The 18,423-nt window shown below is 45.4% G+C and overlaps 1 protein-coding gene across 3 annotated transcripts; it reads left to right on the top strand.

Annotated features, from left to right (window-relative positions):
- The first annotated feature begins 11,028 nt into the window (after positions 1–11,028).
- On the top strand, positions 11,029–17,893 carry LOC307024970 (uncharacterized protein). Of its 3 annotated transcripts, XM_079659510.1 has the most exons (5): positions 11,115–13,746; positions 14,446–15,473; positions 16,329–16,481; positions 16,669–16,758; positions 17,423–17,893. In XM_079659510.1, the coding sequence occupies exons 2-5, from the start codon at positions 15,372–15,374 to the stop codon at positions 17,729–17,731; spliced, it is 654 nt and encodes a 217-aa protein (XP_079515636.1). In that variant the 5' UTR covers positions 11,115–13,746; positions 14,446–15,371; the 3' UTR covers positions 17,732–17,893. The 3 variants fall into 3 exon arrangements, 1 of the variants encoding a protein (XP_079515636.1); XR_013804031.1 differs by lacking the exons at positions 11,115–13,746; positions 16,669–16,758; positions 17,423–17,893 and adding an exon at positions 11,029–11,102 and having other exon boundaries at positions 16,329–16,467; XR_013804032.1 differs by lacking the exons at positions 16,669–16,758; positions 17,423–17,893 and having other exon boundaries at positions 11,468–13,746; positions 16,329–16,467.
- Positions 17,894–18,423: the final 530 nt, after the last annotated feature.

Below are 18,423 nucleotides of genomic sequence, written 5' to 3'. Positions count from 1 at the left end.
AGGGTTAAGAGTGCAGTTAAAATCGCCGCCCATCAGTCCTAATCCTTTGCAGTTTTCATTGAAGAGCAGCACCATGTCAGACATGAACATTGGTTCATCTATATTGGGAGCATAGATATTTAAAAAGGTGATTGGGGTTCCAAAAATAGTACCAACAACCAAAACAAACCGACCATTCGGGTCCGTAACTAATTTTTCTAATTCAAATGGGCAAGTTTTGTTTCTCACAATAGCTGTCACTCTACTATGGGTTTTATATGATGAGAAATACACCTGACCTATCCAATCTCTTTTCAATTTAAGATGTTCAGTATCTGAGAGAAAGGTTTCTTGTAAGAAGACCACATCAGTGTTGTCTTTTTTAAGAAGAGATAGTACTTTATTCCTTTTTATGGGATTTCCCAAGCCTTTAATATTCCAAGAATAGATTTTCATGTTTTGCATGCTGACTGCTGCATATCTGATGTATTATATTTAATATGTTGTATATTTTGGCCCCATGGTCATGGCCCTGGTAGATTTATAAGGGAAGATATGTATGCTCGCAAAAGGTGGCGTCATGTTCAGTACCTTGCAGAGCAGTTCTGGAGCCGTTGGAGAAAATAATACCTCTTCAGCATTGCCACCAGACAACGCTGGCATAGCCTACTCCAAAGAGAAACCTCGAAGTCGGTGACATCGTCATGGAGAAGACAGATCTGCCCAGGAATGAGTGGAAGTTGGCAAAAGTTATAGAGACAGTTGCTGTGTCCCAATTTAGAGGCTGGGTCCTCCGCGGACTGCGAAATGAGACGGTCTACGGAGCATGTCCTTGTATGTCACCGGCAGTTACCCCTACATTTTGCCGCCCCCGTCACCTAGCAACCAGCTGCAGTCACAAGTGCCGGTAATAATTTCTGACACTAGGCAAAATATTGTCAAACTGTTTTCAAAACTGTTTTCAAAACTGTTTTCAAAACTGTTCAATATGGAGTCAGATCTAGCTGTACTTATTTTGGTGTTATATAATATGTTTAAATTATTTTCCCGAGGTCGCAACAGGCCCCCGTGAAGAGGGCTTCATTCTCCCCGCGCATCTGGATAAATTGCGCAGTCTGCTCCTTGCTACCTATCAAAACAAAATTGTTGCAGTAAGATTTGTATAACAAAAGCAGTTAAATAAATAAATTAGCTTTATAATGAATCCCAACAATATGAAAACCAAACAGGGTTTAGAAATATTTTAACTTCATATTATTTAATGTATGTAATATAAAGAAGACATCTCCAATTGCCCGTATATTTAAATACACAAATTAAATAGGTTTATTTTTCTTTCATGTCGTTTACTATTTGGGTGAGTACATTTAAAAACGAATCCAGCTGAAACCGTTGTAGCCGTTGATGGGACGTTACAAGCCATATTTTTTTTTAAAAACTCATTCGTCACAGTCACCCGTTGCATCCTGGGATATGGTACACCGCGGAGTGTACATCAGATGTATCCTCTAAATATGGGTTATGGCTAGAAAGGTTCTATTTCGTATATGGCTTCGCCCTCTAAGGCTATCGCTATTGGGTAATCCCCCTGCGCCCCCGCGCAGCACTGAAACACTTGTAGTCCACGCCCACCCGCAAGGTGGGCCCCACCCTCGGGCCTCCTTCCGGTATAAATAGGAAGGTGGCCCGGCGATCTGCTCCCTCTTTTCTTCAGCAACCGTCAGAGTACTGAAGCACAGGAAAGGAATTAGAGTCATGAGCAACAATTGTGTCCGTGATTGTCCCTCATGTAAAACGGGGTACATCATGAGCTATGATCTACACGCGATATGCGAATCCTGTCTGGGGCCAGAGCACGCGCACGCGGCTCTCAACCAGCAGGTCGCGTGTTCGCATTGTGCCCGTCTCCCATCAGCCGACAGGCAGCGAAGAGCGGATGCTCTAGCTGCCGCGGCTGAGGAGGACGACTGGCCAGTCCAGGAGCACAGGGACGACAGCCTGTTTCTGGAGCCGAGTGGTGGGCAGGAGTCGGACGACTCCTACCCCGTTTCCCTCCATGGCTCGCCATGCGGCTCTCCCCTCCCCCCTCTCCCCCGGACGGGGGAGACGGGGTCGGAGCGAGGTACGGGTATGGCGGCCGAGCACGCGGTCCCCTTTCCTAGGACGGGAAAAGGTAGCTCTGGATGACATGGCCGGAGTTTTTTCCCGCGTTCAGACGGGCAGGAGTGACCCGATCTGGCCGCGCTTCCCAGCCATTAGGAGGTACCAGGAGGGGGCTGCGGCGAACCCGAGGACCCTGAGGGCTCCGGTGGCCACCTTTGTTCCCTTCACTAAGGTGGAGGGATTCACTGACGAGGGTTTCGCAACCACCCCCGCTCTGGAGCAGAACTTGACAGCGTTCTTTGGGGTTAAGCAGGCCAACTTGGTCGCCGGACGGCGCCCTGTGTTGGCCTCCCCCAAGGATCAGTATGTCGCCCGCCAGGCTGACCGGGCGCACCAGTGTGCGGTTCAGGCGTCTGCGGCGGCGAACAACATCGCGTTGCTGGCAAACTCGGTGGTTACGCTGGTGGAGCGGTCCACCACCGTGGCTCCAGAGGAGGCGGAGGAGATCGGCAAGGCGGCCAGCACGGCGCTCACGCTGTGCGCGTCCGTGGCTGTCTCCCAGGCGAGGATCGAAGCGTGGATGACGCAGATCCAGCGCCACCTCTGGCTGCAACAGGCGGCTGTTACAGAGCCGGCCAGGAAGGTCTTGCTGGACGCTCCGATCAGCTCGGAAGGGCTGTTCGGACCCCAGTTTTTGGCCATGGTAGAGGCCATGAAAGCGGCAGCGGAGCAGGCGGATGATATCCGCCAGCACGTTGGCTGGCTCCAGCCTGCGGCGAAGCCGCAGCGGCACCAGCGGCAGCAGCAGCAGCAGCAGCAGCGGCCAACCCGGCCACAGCGGCAGGCAGAGAGACAGCCGAGGCGGCAGACTCGCCCGTCGGCGGCGGCAGGGGCACCGTCCCGAGCCTCCGCCCCCCCACCAGAAAAGAAAAAAGAAAAGTACTCCCGTTCGTCGTCTGCTCCACGAGAGCCGCCGAGGAAGCAGAGCCGGCCCTGACGGTTTGGGGGGGAGTGTGAAGGAAATAAAAGAAGCTTAATTTTCAACCTTTTGTCGTCAGTTTCAAATGGGTTTCACATATCCCCCACTCTGGGTGAACCAGCTGCCTATGACCTATCGGTTAATAGCCAGCAGGGTTCGTTACAAAAGCCTGCATATTTTAATCTATCGGTTAATAAGTTACAGAGCGCAGTAACTACGCCAGCTGCCTCCAATCTGTTGATTAGTAGGCAGCGGGGTTCGCTGCGGGGGCCTGATGGTTATAACTTTTCGGTTATTAAACCACAGACCTCGCGGCATTCCTCTGTCCGAGATCTGCCACCTACACACGGTCACAATAAGCCCATGAGCGCCGTGGTAACGCCTCATGTGGATATTACTGCACACACCTCTACTCATCCTCTGAGCGTGTACGCGCCTCACGATGAGAGTCCGAGTGAAACGCAGCATGTGGAGGCCCCCTCACAGCCCTTTCGCTCTAGGCCCACCTTGGGTTGCCTCACGGGCAGCGGCGGCGAGGGCTCTGGCGTGGCTCGTCGTCATGACAACCACAACACGTCTCGAGCATGTGCGCCCGCTCTCAGAGTGTTTCTCGGAGTGGCAGCGCGTGTGTCTGATGGACAGATGGATGAGCAGGCTGATCAGCAGAGGGTACACCCTGCAGTTCGCCTCCCCCCCCCCACAGTTCAACGGGATAAAGGAGACACGCCTGTCATCCCGGGAACAGTGTCGGGCGCTCCAAGCAGAGCTACGGGAACTCCTGTTGAAAGAGGCTATTTCCAGGGTTCCCCGAGGGGAAGAAAATCAGGGATATTACTCCCGCTACTTCCTTATCCCGAAAAAGACGGGGGGAATGAGACCCATCCTCGACCTGTCAGCGCTCAACGAGGCAATAATGAAAAGGCCGTTTCACATGCTGACGGTCACAAGGGTGCTAGAGTGTGTTCACCAGGGAGACTGGTTCACCTCTATAGACCTAAAGGATGCATACTTCCACGTACCCATCATCCCACAACACAGGAAATTCCTGCGGTTTTCATTCCAGGGAATATCGTACCAGTACAACCGTCTGCCGTTCGGTTATTCCCTGGCTCCTCGCACCTTTTCGAAGTGTGTAGAGACGGCATTGCAGCCGCTACACAGAGGAGGGATGAGAGTACTATTTTACCTGGACGACCTGCTGCTGATGGCTCGCTCCAGGGAGGAAGTGGCTTTACAGACGGTACAGCTCATATCGCATCTGTCAAAGCTGGGTTTCATGATAAACTGGAAAAAGAGCTGTCCTCTGCCTCTTCCCTCCCAGAGTATTGTTTACCTGGGTGTGGAATTGAACTCAGCCCGCATGAGAGCGCGACTCTCACGGCAGAGAGTGGAGACGCTGACAGCTCTCCTTCGACGCGTCACACCCGGCAGCGTGGTGACAGCCCTCTCCGTGATGCGGCTGCTCGGCATGATGGCAGCCGACCACGGGGTGATTCCCCTGGGTCTCCTTCACATGAGAAGACTCCAGAGGTGGTTTATTCGCCTACGCATCGACCCCGTGCGACAGAGGAGGCGCATGGTGGTCATCCCTCTGTCCGTGGGTTCAGACTTAACCTATTGGAAAAGTCCCCACGTCCTGTCAGAGGGTGTGACCCTGGGCAGAGTTACGTCACACATCTCGGTGTTCACAGACGCATCTCTCTCAGGGTGGGGAGGAACGTGCATGTCGCAGGCAGTGGGGGGACAGTGGCCGGCTCACATGTCCTTCCACATAAACGTGCTGGAATTGATCTCCGTACGGAGAGTAATTCAGCATTTTGCCTCGCTGCTGCAGAATCAACATGTATTGATTTGCACAGACAACAGAGCCGCGGCAGCCTACATCAATCGCCAGGGCGGGGTACGCTCAGCGCAGCTTCTGAACACAGCAAGACGGCTGTTGATCTGGGCGCACGCGCACCTACTCTCCATCAGAGCACTGTATGTGCGCGGCGAGTTGAACAAAGGGGCAGACCTCATGTCCAGATGAGGCCCGCGCCAGGAGGACTGGAGCCTACACCCCAAGCTGATCGCCCAGGTTTGGAGCCGGTTCGGGAGGGCGGAGGCGGATCTGTTCGCCGCACGTGGGAACGCGCAATGCGCCCTCTGGTTCTCCCTGTCAGCGCGGGACCTTCCCCCCCTAGGGGTGGACGCGTTCGCACATCGTCCATGGCCCAGGGGACTGCTCTACGCCTTCCCCCCAGTCCCGCTGATTCTCCGGTTTCTGGACCGAGTGCAGGAAGAGGGGCTGTCAGTGATCCTGATTGCCCCGGAGCGCACGGGCGCTTCCTGGTTTCCATGCCTACAGCGTACGCTGTCAGGCAGACCGTGGGAAATTCCGTGGCGCGGGGACGCTCTCTCGCAGGTGGAGGGAGCGATTTACAGTCACCCAGTGATAGGCCAGCGCCTATGGGCATGGCCCCTGAACGGGAACACTTAGAGAGGTTGGGTCTCTCTCAAGATGTTGTACGCCTGCTATGTGGCGCGCACGGCGGCCTGGCGCCGTTCTCAGCGCCTGTTCGTGCACTATAGAGAGCGCTCGATCGGGCAACCTCTGTCTGCACAACGGCTGTCACACTGGCTGTGTGAGGCTGTGTCACAGGCATATGTCTCCTCTGGGGTGGAGCCCCCGGAGAACATCAAGGCGCACTCCACCAGAGGAATTTCCTCCTCCACGGCTTTGCACGGAGGAATGTCAGTGGAAGATATTTGCACGGCTGCATCTTGGTCTTCCCCCTGTTCATTTATTCATTTTTATTTGAGGGATGTCTCCCATTCCTCTCTGACACACCCTGTACTGGGTGTCCTGTCGGGGTGAGTGATGTCAGGGAGCCGGCTGTGCGCCTCTCTCTCTCCTGCCTTTTGGCACGCGGAGAGCGGCCCATTTCCCCTGAGGGATGTTCCTTTTTCCTCTAACACACTTTGTACGGAGTGCCTGGTCAGAGCGAGTGACGTCAGGGATCCAGCTGTGCGCTCTCCTGCCTGTCTGCACGCAGAGAGCTGCTGTTCCCCCACTACGATCGCAGGACGAGGTGGGACTTTCGTCTCTACTTTCTCACAGCGGCCGGTATGTATTGTTCCCAGCCTTCACCCCGTCGGAAAGATAGGCATGTTTTGCTATGTTCCAGGTACGGTGATGAGCCATTACGCATGGCACATCAGGCAGGGGGGTGTTATTGAGCAGGTATGTCTGTGCTTCTAGTGCCGGGCGGACCCAGTGGGGCGCAGACTACATCATGCTTCGCCCTTAACCCAATAGCGATAGCCTTAGAGGGCGAAGCCATATACGAAATAGAACTGAGGTTACCTACTGTAACCCCAGCTTCTATGAGTAAATGGCGCAGCCCTCTAAGTGCGGGGCCCCACTGGCTCTACGAATAGCTGAAGAAAAGTTATGTTGTATGGGAGCAGATTGCCGGGCCACCTTCCTATTTATACCGGAAGGAGGCCCGAGGGTGGGGCCCACCTTGCGGGTGGGCGTGGACTACAAGTGTTTCAGTGCTGCGCGGGGGCGCAGGGGGATTACCCAATAGCGATAGCCTTAGAGGGCTGCGCCATTTACTCATAGAAGCTGGGGTTACAGTCAGTGCTTGAATTGGAATAAAAAAGGTGCCAGTACTCTAAATCAGCAACAAGTATTTGGTACAAAGTCATAGTATATCCTATAATGCTGGTGGGTTTGTCTCTTTACTGTATATTTTAGAAAGGCTCACTGTACTTAAACAAAATGACTCAGGGTGCATCTGAGATTAGAGGGGGTGCAGTGGTAAAGTGCTATTTTTATAAGTGGGGAGTGGACCTGACACCCTCTAGTCTAGGGGGGTCCGGGGGCAGGCTCCCCCGGGAACATTTTTTTTTTAAATATTGAAGTTAGATGCATCAATCTGGTGCACTTTGAGAGCAAAATGAAGAGATATATGGATACCTCTCAACATCCATAATGAAACAACTGTAAACAGATTTACTTTTTCTTTATGGATATAAAAGAAAGTAAAGCTTGACTCCTACTGGCTGGTTAAATGACTCCTCGTCCCGGAGGCCACTACCAGTTTTTTGTGCCATTTTGCTGGATTTATTTGTCAATAGCCTTGCTGCACAAAGTGATAGCCCTCTAGTTTAAATCTACTACCCAAAAAGAAACATATGGAGATGGGTTACTATTTAAAAAAAATTGCAAATCTATTTGGGAACAATGGGGCCGGGCTTCAAATCCTATTGGGGGGTCCGGGGGCATGCTCCCCCTGTGAGATTTTTTTTTAAATGTTGGACTTAAATGCATCAATCTGGTGCATTTTGAGGGGGAAATAAAGAAACTACACCCATATGAAACAAAAATGTATACATTTAAATAATCATAAAATCATAAGTACATGGCCATAACCAATAACATACAATATCCAATATGAAAAAACATTGAAACTTGTTTATTTATTTGTTTTTGGTTCATTTATAGTTGTGAGTGTGTCTGGGCTCCTGAATCGGCCTCTCCTGTCTCCCTCCTCTCCCCCCTGCTCCTCTTTGAGGCAACAGCAAAGACTAGTTTTAGCTCTCAACAAGTTTATCTTACCTTTTTTCACCTAGTTAACATTTTGTTTGTATTATTCATGCATATTTTACGAATCACTACCCCCTCAAATGGAAATATGTGTTTACAAAAATGGTGACCGAACCGTTTGAGACCCACTGAGATAACTTAAACTAAGTTAACTATCTAAAGACTCAGAGAGTAATTTACCTCACCAGAGCTGTAGTTATCAGCCTCTCAGTCTGACAGCAAAGGACTTTCCCTCCACCTTGTTGTTGAAACAGCTCCTTATATCCGTTAGCGCAGCTAGCTAGCACCAGATGCTAACAACAATACACGTAACCGGTGCGCGCGCTTTCTCGCTCGCTCGCGCCACACATACACCAACACACACCCTCCCGAGCTTGAATGACACACAGAGACCAATGGAGGGCATTAGTATGATCTGTATGAAAGTGGCAATGTCGGCAGGCCACGTCATGTAGACAGCCAGTCACCCTCTGTGAGGCAGAGTCAGACCCACATTTGCGCTGCGTTGCGTTTACAATATATACGTATATTGCCGGCGGCTGAGTACCGGCATTTTACTGAGTACCGGCACCTTGCCGGTACTCAGTAAGAAGTGCCGGTACCACATGGGTAAAAATCAGAAGTGCCGGTACTGCGTACCGGTGAGTACCGGCCCAATTCAAGCACTGGTTACAGTAGGTAACCTCAGATCCGTCTTGTGTAAAACTCTCGCGAGAGTTTGGCTGAATGTCACATGGCTGAATGTTTACGTTTGGCAGGCAGCCTTTCAGTTACGATCGTTAACATCAGTGGGCCACAGCAACTGATGATGAGAAGCTAAACTATCTATTAATTATGTCAATTACAGGGAGTGTGATTGTTGAAATAGGGTGTTAGCGATCTTGCTGGTGTTCAAAGAAGAATGACAACACTGTAGATCACCAACACTATGGTTTATTTTTTATTCACAGGCAAGTCAACGTTGTCGCAGTAAAAGTCCCAAGATAGCTCCTGGTGCAATAAAATGTTCCCTTGCAATGTTTTACTATTATGTCTGATGTTTCTCTATTAATATTGCTGCTGCATTAATGTGTATGTTGCATCATGTTACTGCTGTAGATGTGTTTCCGAGCCGCTCCGATTACAACGAGAGTTACAACGAGAACGTGACGTCATATTTACACTAGACGGATCCTTTCTAGCCATAACCCTAAATCTGGGGAAAGAAGGCTGCATTTGCGGGCCGCATTCGGAGGAGTCTTGGTTTAAAAAAAAATTGGGACAGCCTTCGTTTGGCGGAAGTGACGTATGCGGTCTCCGAATGCATCCTCAGGAGGATGCGGCCGCTGAATTGGGACACAGCTAGTGACAGATAAAGATGGGCTAGTGAGAAGAGTCAAGATTTGTATACACTGAAAAAAGGGGGACTGGCCATCTGTTGGATTTATCCAAGCCTATTGTGTGAATGTTATACAATTGCCTCATGTTCCGAAGCAAAATGTAATAGTATTGAGTAGATTCTACATTTTATGTGGAGAGAGTACATGAACTTGTTTAGGTCATGTTGGGTTAAAATGAGTCAATCAAATAAATGTATCAATTCCACCGCAATATACCCCGCGAAATTGCGCAATGCATTTCTTTGTGGAAGAAGACAGCCGCAAGGAAGGCAGCTCTGTCCCGCCATTACCCAGCTTGGATCGGTAAGTATGGATGGTTGGAATACATTGGAATATTAGTTAATGCGTAACTATATGTAATATAATGCATTGAAAGTCACCAACATAAGTTAATGAACTGTCATGAAGTTATTTGCTCTCGTGCTGTTGAATTACCATGTGCTACGTTTCCTCTGTGAAAATGTCGGGTGGGGCCCGCCGCAAGGTTTTGGTTCGTAGTTACTTAATGCTATCTGTTAATTTAGCCATTGTTAGCTAACGTCTCATTAGGATTAAAGTTAGCTTTCAAACGAAAGCTTTGGTCAACGAGCAGTACGAGTTTACATTACTGTCTTTTAATTAAGAGGCTGGGGCGCTCACTTTTTAACCAAGCCACGCTCCAAAGTTATGCTAAATTTTAGCAAGGGAAAAACGGCCATGCTTTTTTAATGTCAATGCTTTTGTTGCTGCTGCAGATTGCTGCTGCAGATTGCCGTCAGACGACCGTAGTGCCTCAGCTGTGGCTCAAGTTCTGTGGTGAGTATGTATTTTATCTGTAAATAACAGGATTAGAAGTGTGGGTATCGTTTATCAGAATTATGATACCAGTAGGCTACCCTTGAAACCTGATTTGGGTACTAACGGGGCTAACGGCTTAGCATGGTTAGCAGTCCGGTGCATCAGCTTTAGGGCATATATGTTTGTGCGTCATTCTAGGTGATACAGACAGGATATATGCTTTAGTTACCAGAAGCACATGGCTAATTATTATGCAGCACATGGTTAATTATTATGCAAACTGACATCATCTGACTATCCCAGTGCCCCATGTAGCAGTGATTATTATGATAAGGATAGGTATCCTTTGACTTGAGAAGTCGATACTACTTGGTACCAGATTATTTCGGTAGGTACCCAGCCGTATATATACATGTACATTGAAGAGAGCAATGGTGTCATTTACATTTTCAGATGCAGACATGTATATTGGCTATTAGTTGATCTGCTATAAAAAAAGATTGGCATCATCCCTCAAAAAAACATAATCTGTTGACCTGTAGAGTCATAGCCGCGGGAAGTCATTTTACTTAGGGGGTGAGGCCAAAAGTGGGGAGAGATTTCAACAGTAACATGAACATAATAGTAACCAGCAAAAAATGTACACCATTCACCAACAGGGGGTGCTGCAGCACCTCCAGAACCCCTACTTCCCGTATGTGTAGAGTATTTACAATTTTTGTTTATAGAAATACTGTTTTGCATTGTATAAGTGTTTTTTGTGTTGCTGTCCTCTGTACAGACCTCCTTCAGAGGCTGGCCTCTTCCAAGTGGGACCAGAGACGAGAGCGTGGCTTTGTGACACTGAGCTGGACATATGACGACGATACACGAAAGAAGAAGAAGAAGAAGTGTTGCTCTTTGTTGCAGCAGATTGAAACGCGAACTCTGTGCGTGTCTGGAGTCGGCGCTTTTACTGTGGGCTCAAATTGATGTGGTGAGAATACAATTGTATTTTGGTTTAACCCTGTCCCACTCGGTGTGATTGGCCATTGTGTGATGTGTCACACTTTTTGAAATGCTTTTTATAAACAGTTGTGTCACTACTGTTACTTAGACCTTCCCCATTTTATTATTGATTGATGTTTGTTATTTCATTTTGACAGCTTGTCTTACATTTTTGTCAGAATTTTCTCATTAGACATTAATCCTTCTTTGTTTCCATTTGTCTTTTGCAGTGAATGGTGCTGCAAGTTTGCCAGAATGTTGCTGTGAATGTGGCATTGTAAGGCCTGCCCCTCAGTTTTACCAAGTAGGTCCCAAATATTAAAACATTATCGAGTGAAACATAGATATTATGGGAATAATAATCGTTTTCCTTGTGTATATGTAAGCTGCCCCTGCACTTTTAAAACGTGGAATGCGCTTTTAATTCATTTGAATAGATTTCATGTGACTAAAACCAGTCATCAGTCCAAGAGCTGTATATTTAGGTGCCAGTTATGTCCTTGTAAGGATCTTGTCTCGGAAAGGTATTACTGGGCTCACATTAATGCACACCTTAACAAAAATGAGGTTGTAACTTGCATGTTTTTAGATTGCAACTTTCAAACAAATATCTACGGAACATTTAAATCCCACAGGAGCAGAAAACATACTTATTATTCAATTACAGATTTTAAACCAGAAATTGAGACATCAACCACCTTTGTTTCTCTGGAATCTGCGCAAAATACTTCAGATGATGAAATAGGTGAGGCATACTCTGATGCACAACCAGATTGCAGTGTTTATGCCCCGAATGACCTTCCAAATGTAATTGAACAAACTTTTGCAGCAGCTTTGTTAAAGTTGGAACATTTAACCCATGTACCAAGCACAGCAATCAATGATTTTTTGCTAGAGCTTCACAACTTAACTAGCTCTCTCTCGAGTTCCCACACTGATGGCGTTCTAGTTGATATTTTTCAGAAGCACAAACTCCAGGTTGACAGAGCTATCATAGAGGAAATAACCACTTCTCTGTGCACTGGGAATCCTATAAATAAAGCCATAGAGAAGGGTGGTCCTTTGAGTTCTACATATCAACGTAAGCAGTTTTACAAGGCAAACTTTAATATTGTTGAACCAGTTGAATGTATTTTGGATGCTAAAGAGAAGAAAACCTTCCAGTATGTCCCCATTCTTGAATCTCTACAGGTGCTGTTGAATAGGAAAGATATTGTGGACAAGTTAGTTTGTAGTCACGAAACGCAAAGGGAAACAGAGACAGCAAAAGAAATTGTGTACAAGTGTTTCAGGGATGGTCTGCATTGTAAGCAAAACAGTTTATTGTCAGGTCAAGAGTTAAGGGTATCTATTGGTTTGTATGTTGATGACTTCGAGGTCTGTAACCCTCTTGGCACCTCCCGTAAAACCCACAAACTTTGTGCTGTGTACTGGGTGCTGAGTAACCTACCCCCAGGGTCTCATTCCTCTTTGTCCTCCATTTACTTAGCTATTTTGTGCAAAACAGACAATGTTAAGACCTATGGCTATGACAAGGTTTTAGAGCCACTTCTACGTGATCTCAGGTCTTTGGAAGTTGATGGAATTGTTGTCCCACAACTGGGAACATCGCTCAAAGGTACAGTTCAAACTATTGCTGCAGACAATTTAGGAGCTCATGGATTAGCGGGTTTTGTTGAGAATTTTTCAGGCACCTATTTTTGTCGTTTTTGTACTGCAACAGCTTCAGACATTGCATCAAATGAGGTTAGAGCAGGAACTTTCAGCCTCAGAACAAAAGAAATACATGACACTCATGTCAGAACAGCCCTAGATAGTGGCAGCAGCTGTTTTGGAGTTAAAAGAGCTTGTCCTTTGACTAAAGCGCTTTCTCATTTTAATGTCATCAGTGGCTACCCTCCTGACATTGCCCACGATCTCTTTGAAGGCATTGTGCCTGTTGAAATAGCACATTGTCTAACATTTGTAATCTCAAAGAAGTACATAACCTTGGAAGATATTAACAATTCCATTCTACATTTCCCATACAAGTGGACAGACAAAACAAATAAGCCTCATATTTTGCCACAAAATCTCTCACACAGGAAAACCATAGGTGGTAATGCCCATGAAAACTGGTGCTTGTTAAGATTGCTCCCATTTATAATTGGGCCTAAGATTCCTGAGCATGATCCAGCATGGCAGGTCTTGTTGGACCTAAAACAGATTGTTGAGCTTGTGGTTGCCCCAGTTCACAACGACGAGTCTATTGCATACCTTGAGAGCAAAATTTCAGACCATAGACAAAGGTATCAAGAGGTTTTTCCTAACAATAGACTGCGTCCCAAACACCACTACATAGAACATTACCCACAACTAATAAGGTTTTTTGGGCCTCTTGTGGGACTTTGGACTATGAGGTTTGAGGCAAAGCACAGTTTCTTTAAAAACATAATCAAACACACCAGTTGCTTTAAAAACGTGCCCCTACCTCTGGCTGTGAAACATCAGTTTATGATTGGCTACCACTTGTCGTCTCCAAGTATTGATAAACAAATGCTGGATGTCTCAGATGTATCTTCTGTCCCCTTAGATGTTTTGAAGGAGGAGCTAGTTCAAGCTTTTAAACAGAAAGATCCTGACATATCTGAAATACACCTTGCAAAAAATGTTTGGAGCAAGGGAATAAACTACAGGACAGGTATGGTAGTTGTCCATGGGTCTAAAGGTGGCTTGCCCGAATTTTGGGAAATCCATCAAATATGCATTTTGCATCAGAGAGTGTTTTTTGTCTTGAAACTGCTGTGTGGATGGTATAGTGAGCACTACAGAGCCTTTGAGGTGACTCCATCTCCGTCACGAGAACTTGCTCTTGTGGAAGTCTGTGAACTGGTCGATGAGTATCCCTTGGCCGCCTATCTGGTTGGATGTGTGCGGATGGTGACCTTGAAGAGATCAATCTGTCTGAGGTAAAGCAACAAATTAAACACTGCTTGGGCAGGTACAGACTAAAGTACCGAGAATAGGTACCGTTGGGTACTGGTATCGGTTCAAACACATATATATATATATATAAACAATAGATGGCTCATGGGAGATTTTCCAGCGTAGCTCACCGGCCGCCATCTTGCTGCAGTCACCAGCTACTGTTGTAAGGTGAGTGATCTGCACAAAAATAATCTTAACTCGCTGAAATCTTGACTGATTTACAAACGGTTTGCTTTATTATAAACGTTATTAGCATGGCTATGATACAGGAGACAACAAGACATGTTGAAAAAAAATTCATAATTATAATTATGCAGTATCATAACTACATCTTTGATGTTTATAACAAACCAACCCGTTTGAAAATTGAGCAAACTGGTTATTTAAATAGTAAACCATAATGTTATGAATGAGCGAGCTGACTGCAGCAAGATGGCGGCCATGTTGCAACGTCGGTCTCCATTGGCCAGCAGCACGGGTGAGCCATCTATTGTTTATATCTATGGGTTCAAATGTGAACAGTACCCAACCCAATACATTGGTCCAATAACATTGTTATTGTTCTTCACAATGAACCCTTTTAAAAAATGACAAGCATTCACTCTTCTACCAAGCCCCATGTACTTGAAATAAAACTAATTATAAACCTTTTATTGTTTATATACTCTCTTTCCTAACAGACGGTGAAGAAAGACCATGATGACATCAGCTGTTCTCAGAGTAATCCTAGGGGCTGACAGCTGTCAGAGGGTGGTGATTTCTGCTGGCCTGCCTTCAACTGTGAATGAACTGGAGAATGAGATAAAGACTCAGTGTAATGTAAAGGAACCTTTTCGGCTGCAGTTCATGGACACGCTTTTTGGCGATGAATTTATGAACTTAACTTCCATGGGAGAAATACAAGACAAAGCTACAGTCAAGGTCATATACACATCATGCAGACCTCTCAATGCTGATGCAGATCAATGTGTGGACAGTTGCTCCTTTCCACCAACCAGTCATCCTGATGACACCACATCTTCTCTAGGCGACAGCACCGGGATTCTCACATCTCCAGAGTCCACTTCTTCACGGTCTTCATGGCCAGGTGTGTTCCATGTTCCCCGTTTTTCGTATGATGCAGAGATTAAGCTTGAAAAGGCCCACAGAGTTCTCAGAGAAGAAGGGACACTGTTGATCCCTGATTCAAAGCTCAAGTCTGATATACTAGAGGGGTTGATTCAGGAGGTAGTTAAGCACAAAGTCTACGCCACGGACAGGGAGTTTGACCAAGTTGCAGAGGCGCTCGTCATGAAGCATCCATGTTTACAAGAAAAAGGCTCAGCCTCTGGCTATGGGGGATGGAAGACTAGTCTCAAATACAAGTTGTCCAACTACCGCACACATCTCCGGAAAGTGGGATGTCCTGAAGTATGTGTAAATACTTTGAAACATAAACCAGAAGGGAAACGTTCTCCTGCTTTTAAAGTTAAGAAACCAAAGAGGGGTGAAGTGGCCTACTGCCCTGACTTTCCACTTGGAGAATGCGCCCAGTCCTTGGAGAAGATGAGGGTTGAACTCCTTTCAGATTACAAGAAGCGTAATAACAGAGACAGTTAAGGCTAAAATGGAGAAAACATTTGCATTGAGAAGAAAAGAAGTCATTAGTGATGTTCCCATGACCAGTGATGTACAAGAGAGATGGCCAGCTCTCTTTGGTGTAATGGAGGTGAGTACAAAGATAATGGTGTAACTTTTTGTGCTGTAGATGGTATATGCAACTGTTAGAGTAAAGCTTGGCCCCATTACGATGTTGTTCAGAAGTAGGTGCAAATGAATGCTGGATGTTGAAAAGCTGATGCTTCACTGCTTTGCTGGCTTAAATGTGTAAGAAGAAGCTGAAGTAGTAGGAATATTTGAAAAAGTGGGAACATGATTGAAGCAGATGAGTAGGGCTTGAGTTTAAGGATGTCCGTCATCCCGAGGGCCGAAAAAAATAGGATTGAGGAGGAGGAACATTTATTTAGCGAGGAATTTGGGCCTAGAGTTAAAAGAAAAAATACCGTGATAACGTCATAAATTAAAATGACTGCAAGTTTTGTTTAGCACAAGTTCTTATTAAACCTCCTTGAGAACAGAAACACACAGCACATACTGCTGGTGTCATGTCCCTACTGGTTTTCAGACTAACTGGTTTCCACATGTTGTGTTTACCGAACACAACAGTTGTGGTCTGCCTCTGTCATCAGATTCGTCACACATTCACAAACATATTATTGGCAATTTTCAGGTCCAAATCTCGTATCTACTGTGGCGAATATGATTGTATAAGTTAGCACTACATCAAAGCCGCCTAAAAAAATAAGTTTGTCTAAAATATATCAGATCGCGTCGAGCTGGATTACATCTCGGTAGAGCAAAATGCTTTCAGCATTCACACCCAATATTCCATAGCCGAAATCAAATGCTGAGCAAACATGCATAGTGCATACAGTTATGTGATTGGCAGCTGTAAGTTTAATGAAACAAATGTGTGTATGTCAGTGGGCCGTGTTGTTAAAAAATGGTTTCTTTTTTTTTTCAGGTTAACGCAGAGTTCAAGCGGATTACAACTATGGCTCTACAGTCAAGGTTCCTGTCACAGCTTGACCTACACTCCGCAAGTCTGCTGAGGGTGTTCTCGAAAAAATCGGGGCAGCAGGGCAAGAAGTTAAAAGACATGGCTGCCATGATGACGGTAAGAACTTTTTAACTGTGTGTATATGTGTAGATATGTGTGTGTGTGTGTGTATATATATAATATTTCCTTTTTGGCATTAGGTCAGTCTAAAATCAATTGCAATGGTAAATTATCCCAAAATGTGACCACTCCATCGGTTCAATTTGATTCAAATGTCCCTATATTCTTTGTTTTAATCCTTAAGGAAGACATCGATGCTGACAGGGAGTGCCTCATTAAAGGACTCTGCATCTACCTCAATGAGGATCCTGAGGATCTGGTGAATGAGTACATGGTGAGTGTGTGCTAAAGTAGTAGGCCACATACAAAAAAGAAGTTAGTTTGAACATGTTTTTAAGAAGAAAAATAGCCTCAGTTAAAAGAACCTCATTCGACCAGATATACCAGACCATATTACTAGACATGTTACTTAGCTGTCTTCCTGAAATTGATATTATAATTGGTTTTGTTAGAATTAACATGGTCTATCATGATTTGTGTTCTTCTGATTCCAGAGACACATTCAAATACTAATGCAATAGTCTTAAGGACAGCTCTATCCTCCTCAGGCTGCAGTATCTTCCACCTGTGGGGCTTATATTACATTACATAGGGTGAATTATGAATCAGGAGTAGTACCTAATGCTTTGCTCATTAGTCTCCAGCATTTGGTGTCATTTCATTTCACCTGTTTATTCTCTCCAACCTTCTCCTCTTTTTAAAGTCTCTGATATATATATTACCAATAATAATTACAATTCACTCAATTTAATGTACAACCTACAATCTGTTAGCCAGGCTGGTGAAACCCACAGGTGAAAAGAAACCAGGTATTCTTCTTCGCAAGCATTGTGCTAATTAGTGTAGTGCCACAGTAGAGTCAAATAAGCAAATTGTGTCTTAATGAGGTCCGAGTAAAACAAATCTTATCCTTAAAGAAATAATTTGTCTTCCACCAGGAAATGACTGAGGCCAACACACTACGTGAGGTAGAAGAAACAACAGTGGGGATCTATGTTGCCAGAGAGACTCCCAGCAGTGACTATTCTGATGTCGGAGTTATCCTCGAGGGTGTGGTGGTGCTTCAGGATCTGGAGAATGTGGCTCTTGCAGCTGTAATGCTGTTTGGACTCATGTATGCCCTAAACATGAATTACCCGTTGAAGCTCCGCAACACCTTAGAAGTTATTCAGAAGCTTATAATGGAGGTGGATGCATCTGACCTTTCAAGAAAGGCCCAAAACTTGAAGAGGAAAATGCACGAGTGAAGAGAGCTCACTGTCCATGTTCACTGTCCATGTTCACGGCTCACTGTTCCTACACTGTTCTTGTAGTTGAGATGCAGAGTATACATTCCTGGACTGAGTGGTGTGGCTGGTTCTCCCACCATCGCAGTTATTGATGCCTTATAAAAAGCAGGGGATGCTTTATTTATATATATATATTGTTTTTTTGTTTACATTGTTGTTGTTGTAACGAAATTGCTAAACGATATGTAAGGTCCTTTTTAATATTTGTAATTCTCAAATTGGAGATTAGTTTTGGAAAGACTTGAGTGATTATTTAATCTCCAGGTTCTTGAATAAAGGTCTTGAAACAAAACTTTCTTATCGTTTTCAATGCAAAAAAAGTGGGTTATGTTTACTTTTAAAATCTGTTTCATATTTACATTAAATTATATTTATAAATATAATGTATAACCAAAAAAATTACAATTCTGAAAACATGTTATAGACATGGGAATATTAAAATAACAAATATTGCTAGAGTTATGTGATCAAATAGTGTTGGAATAAAAGGGATTGAATTGTGTTTGAATAAAGTGATCAAAATGGGTTGGAGTAAAATGATGAAAGTGTTTAATTTACTTTATTGAAACACATTTCAATAACTTTGAATCAACACAAAGTAATTGCGTTGATTGGACATAAATCGTTTGTGTTGATTTAAAACAATTCTA

This window comes from Notothenia rossii (genome assembly GCF_949606895.1).
Source record: "Notothenia rossii genome assembly, chromosome: 11".
Taxonomy (NCBI): Eukaryota; Metazoa; Chordata; class Actinopteri; order Perciformes; family Nototheniidae; genus Notothenia; species Notothenia rossii.
Note: the sequence above shows the minus strand (reverse complement) of the source record. Positions and strands in the feature narration are given on the sequence as shown.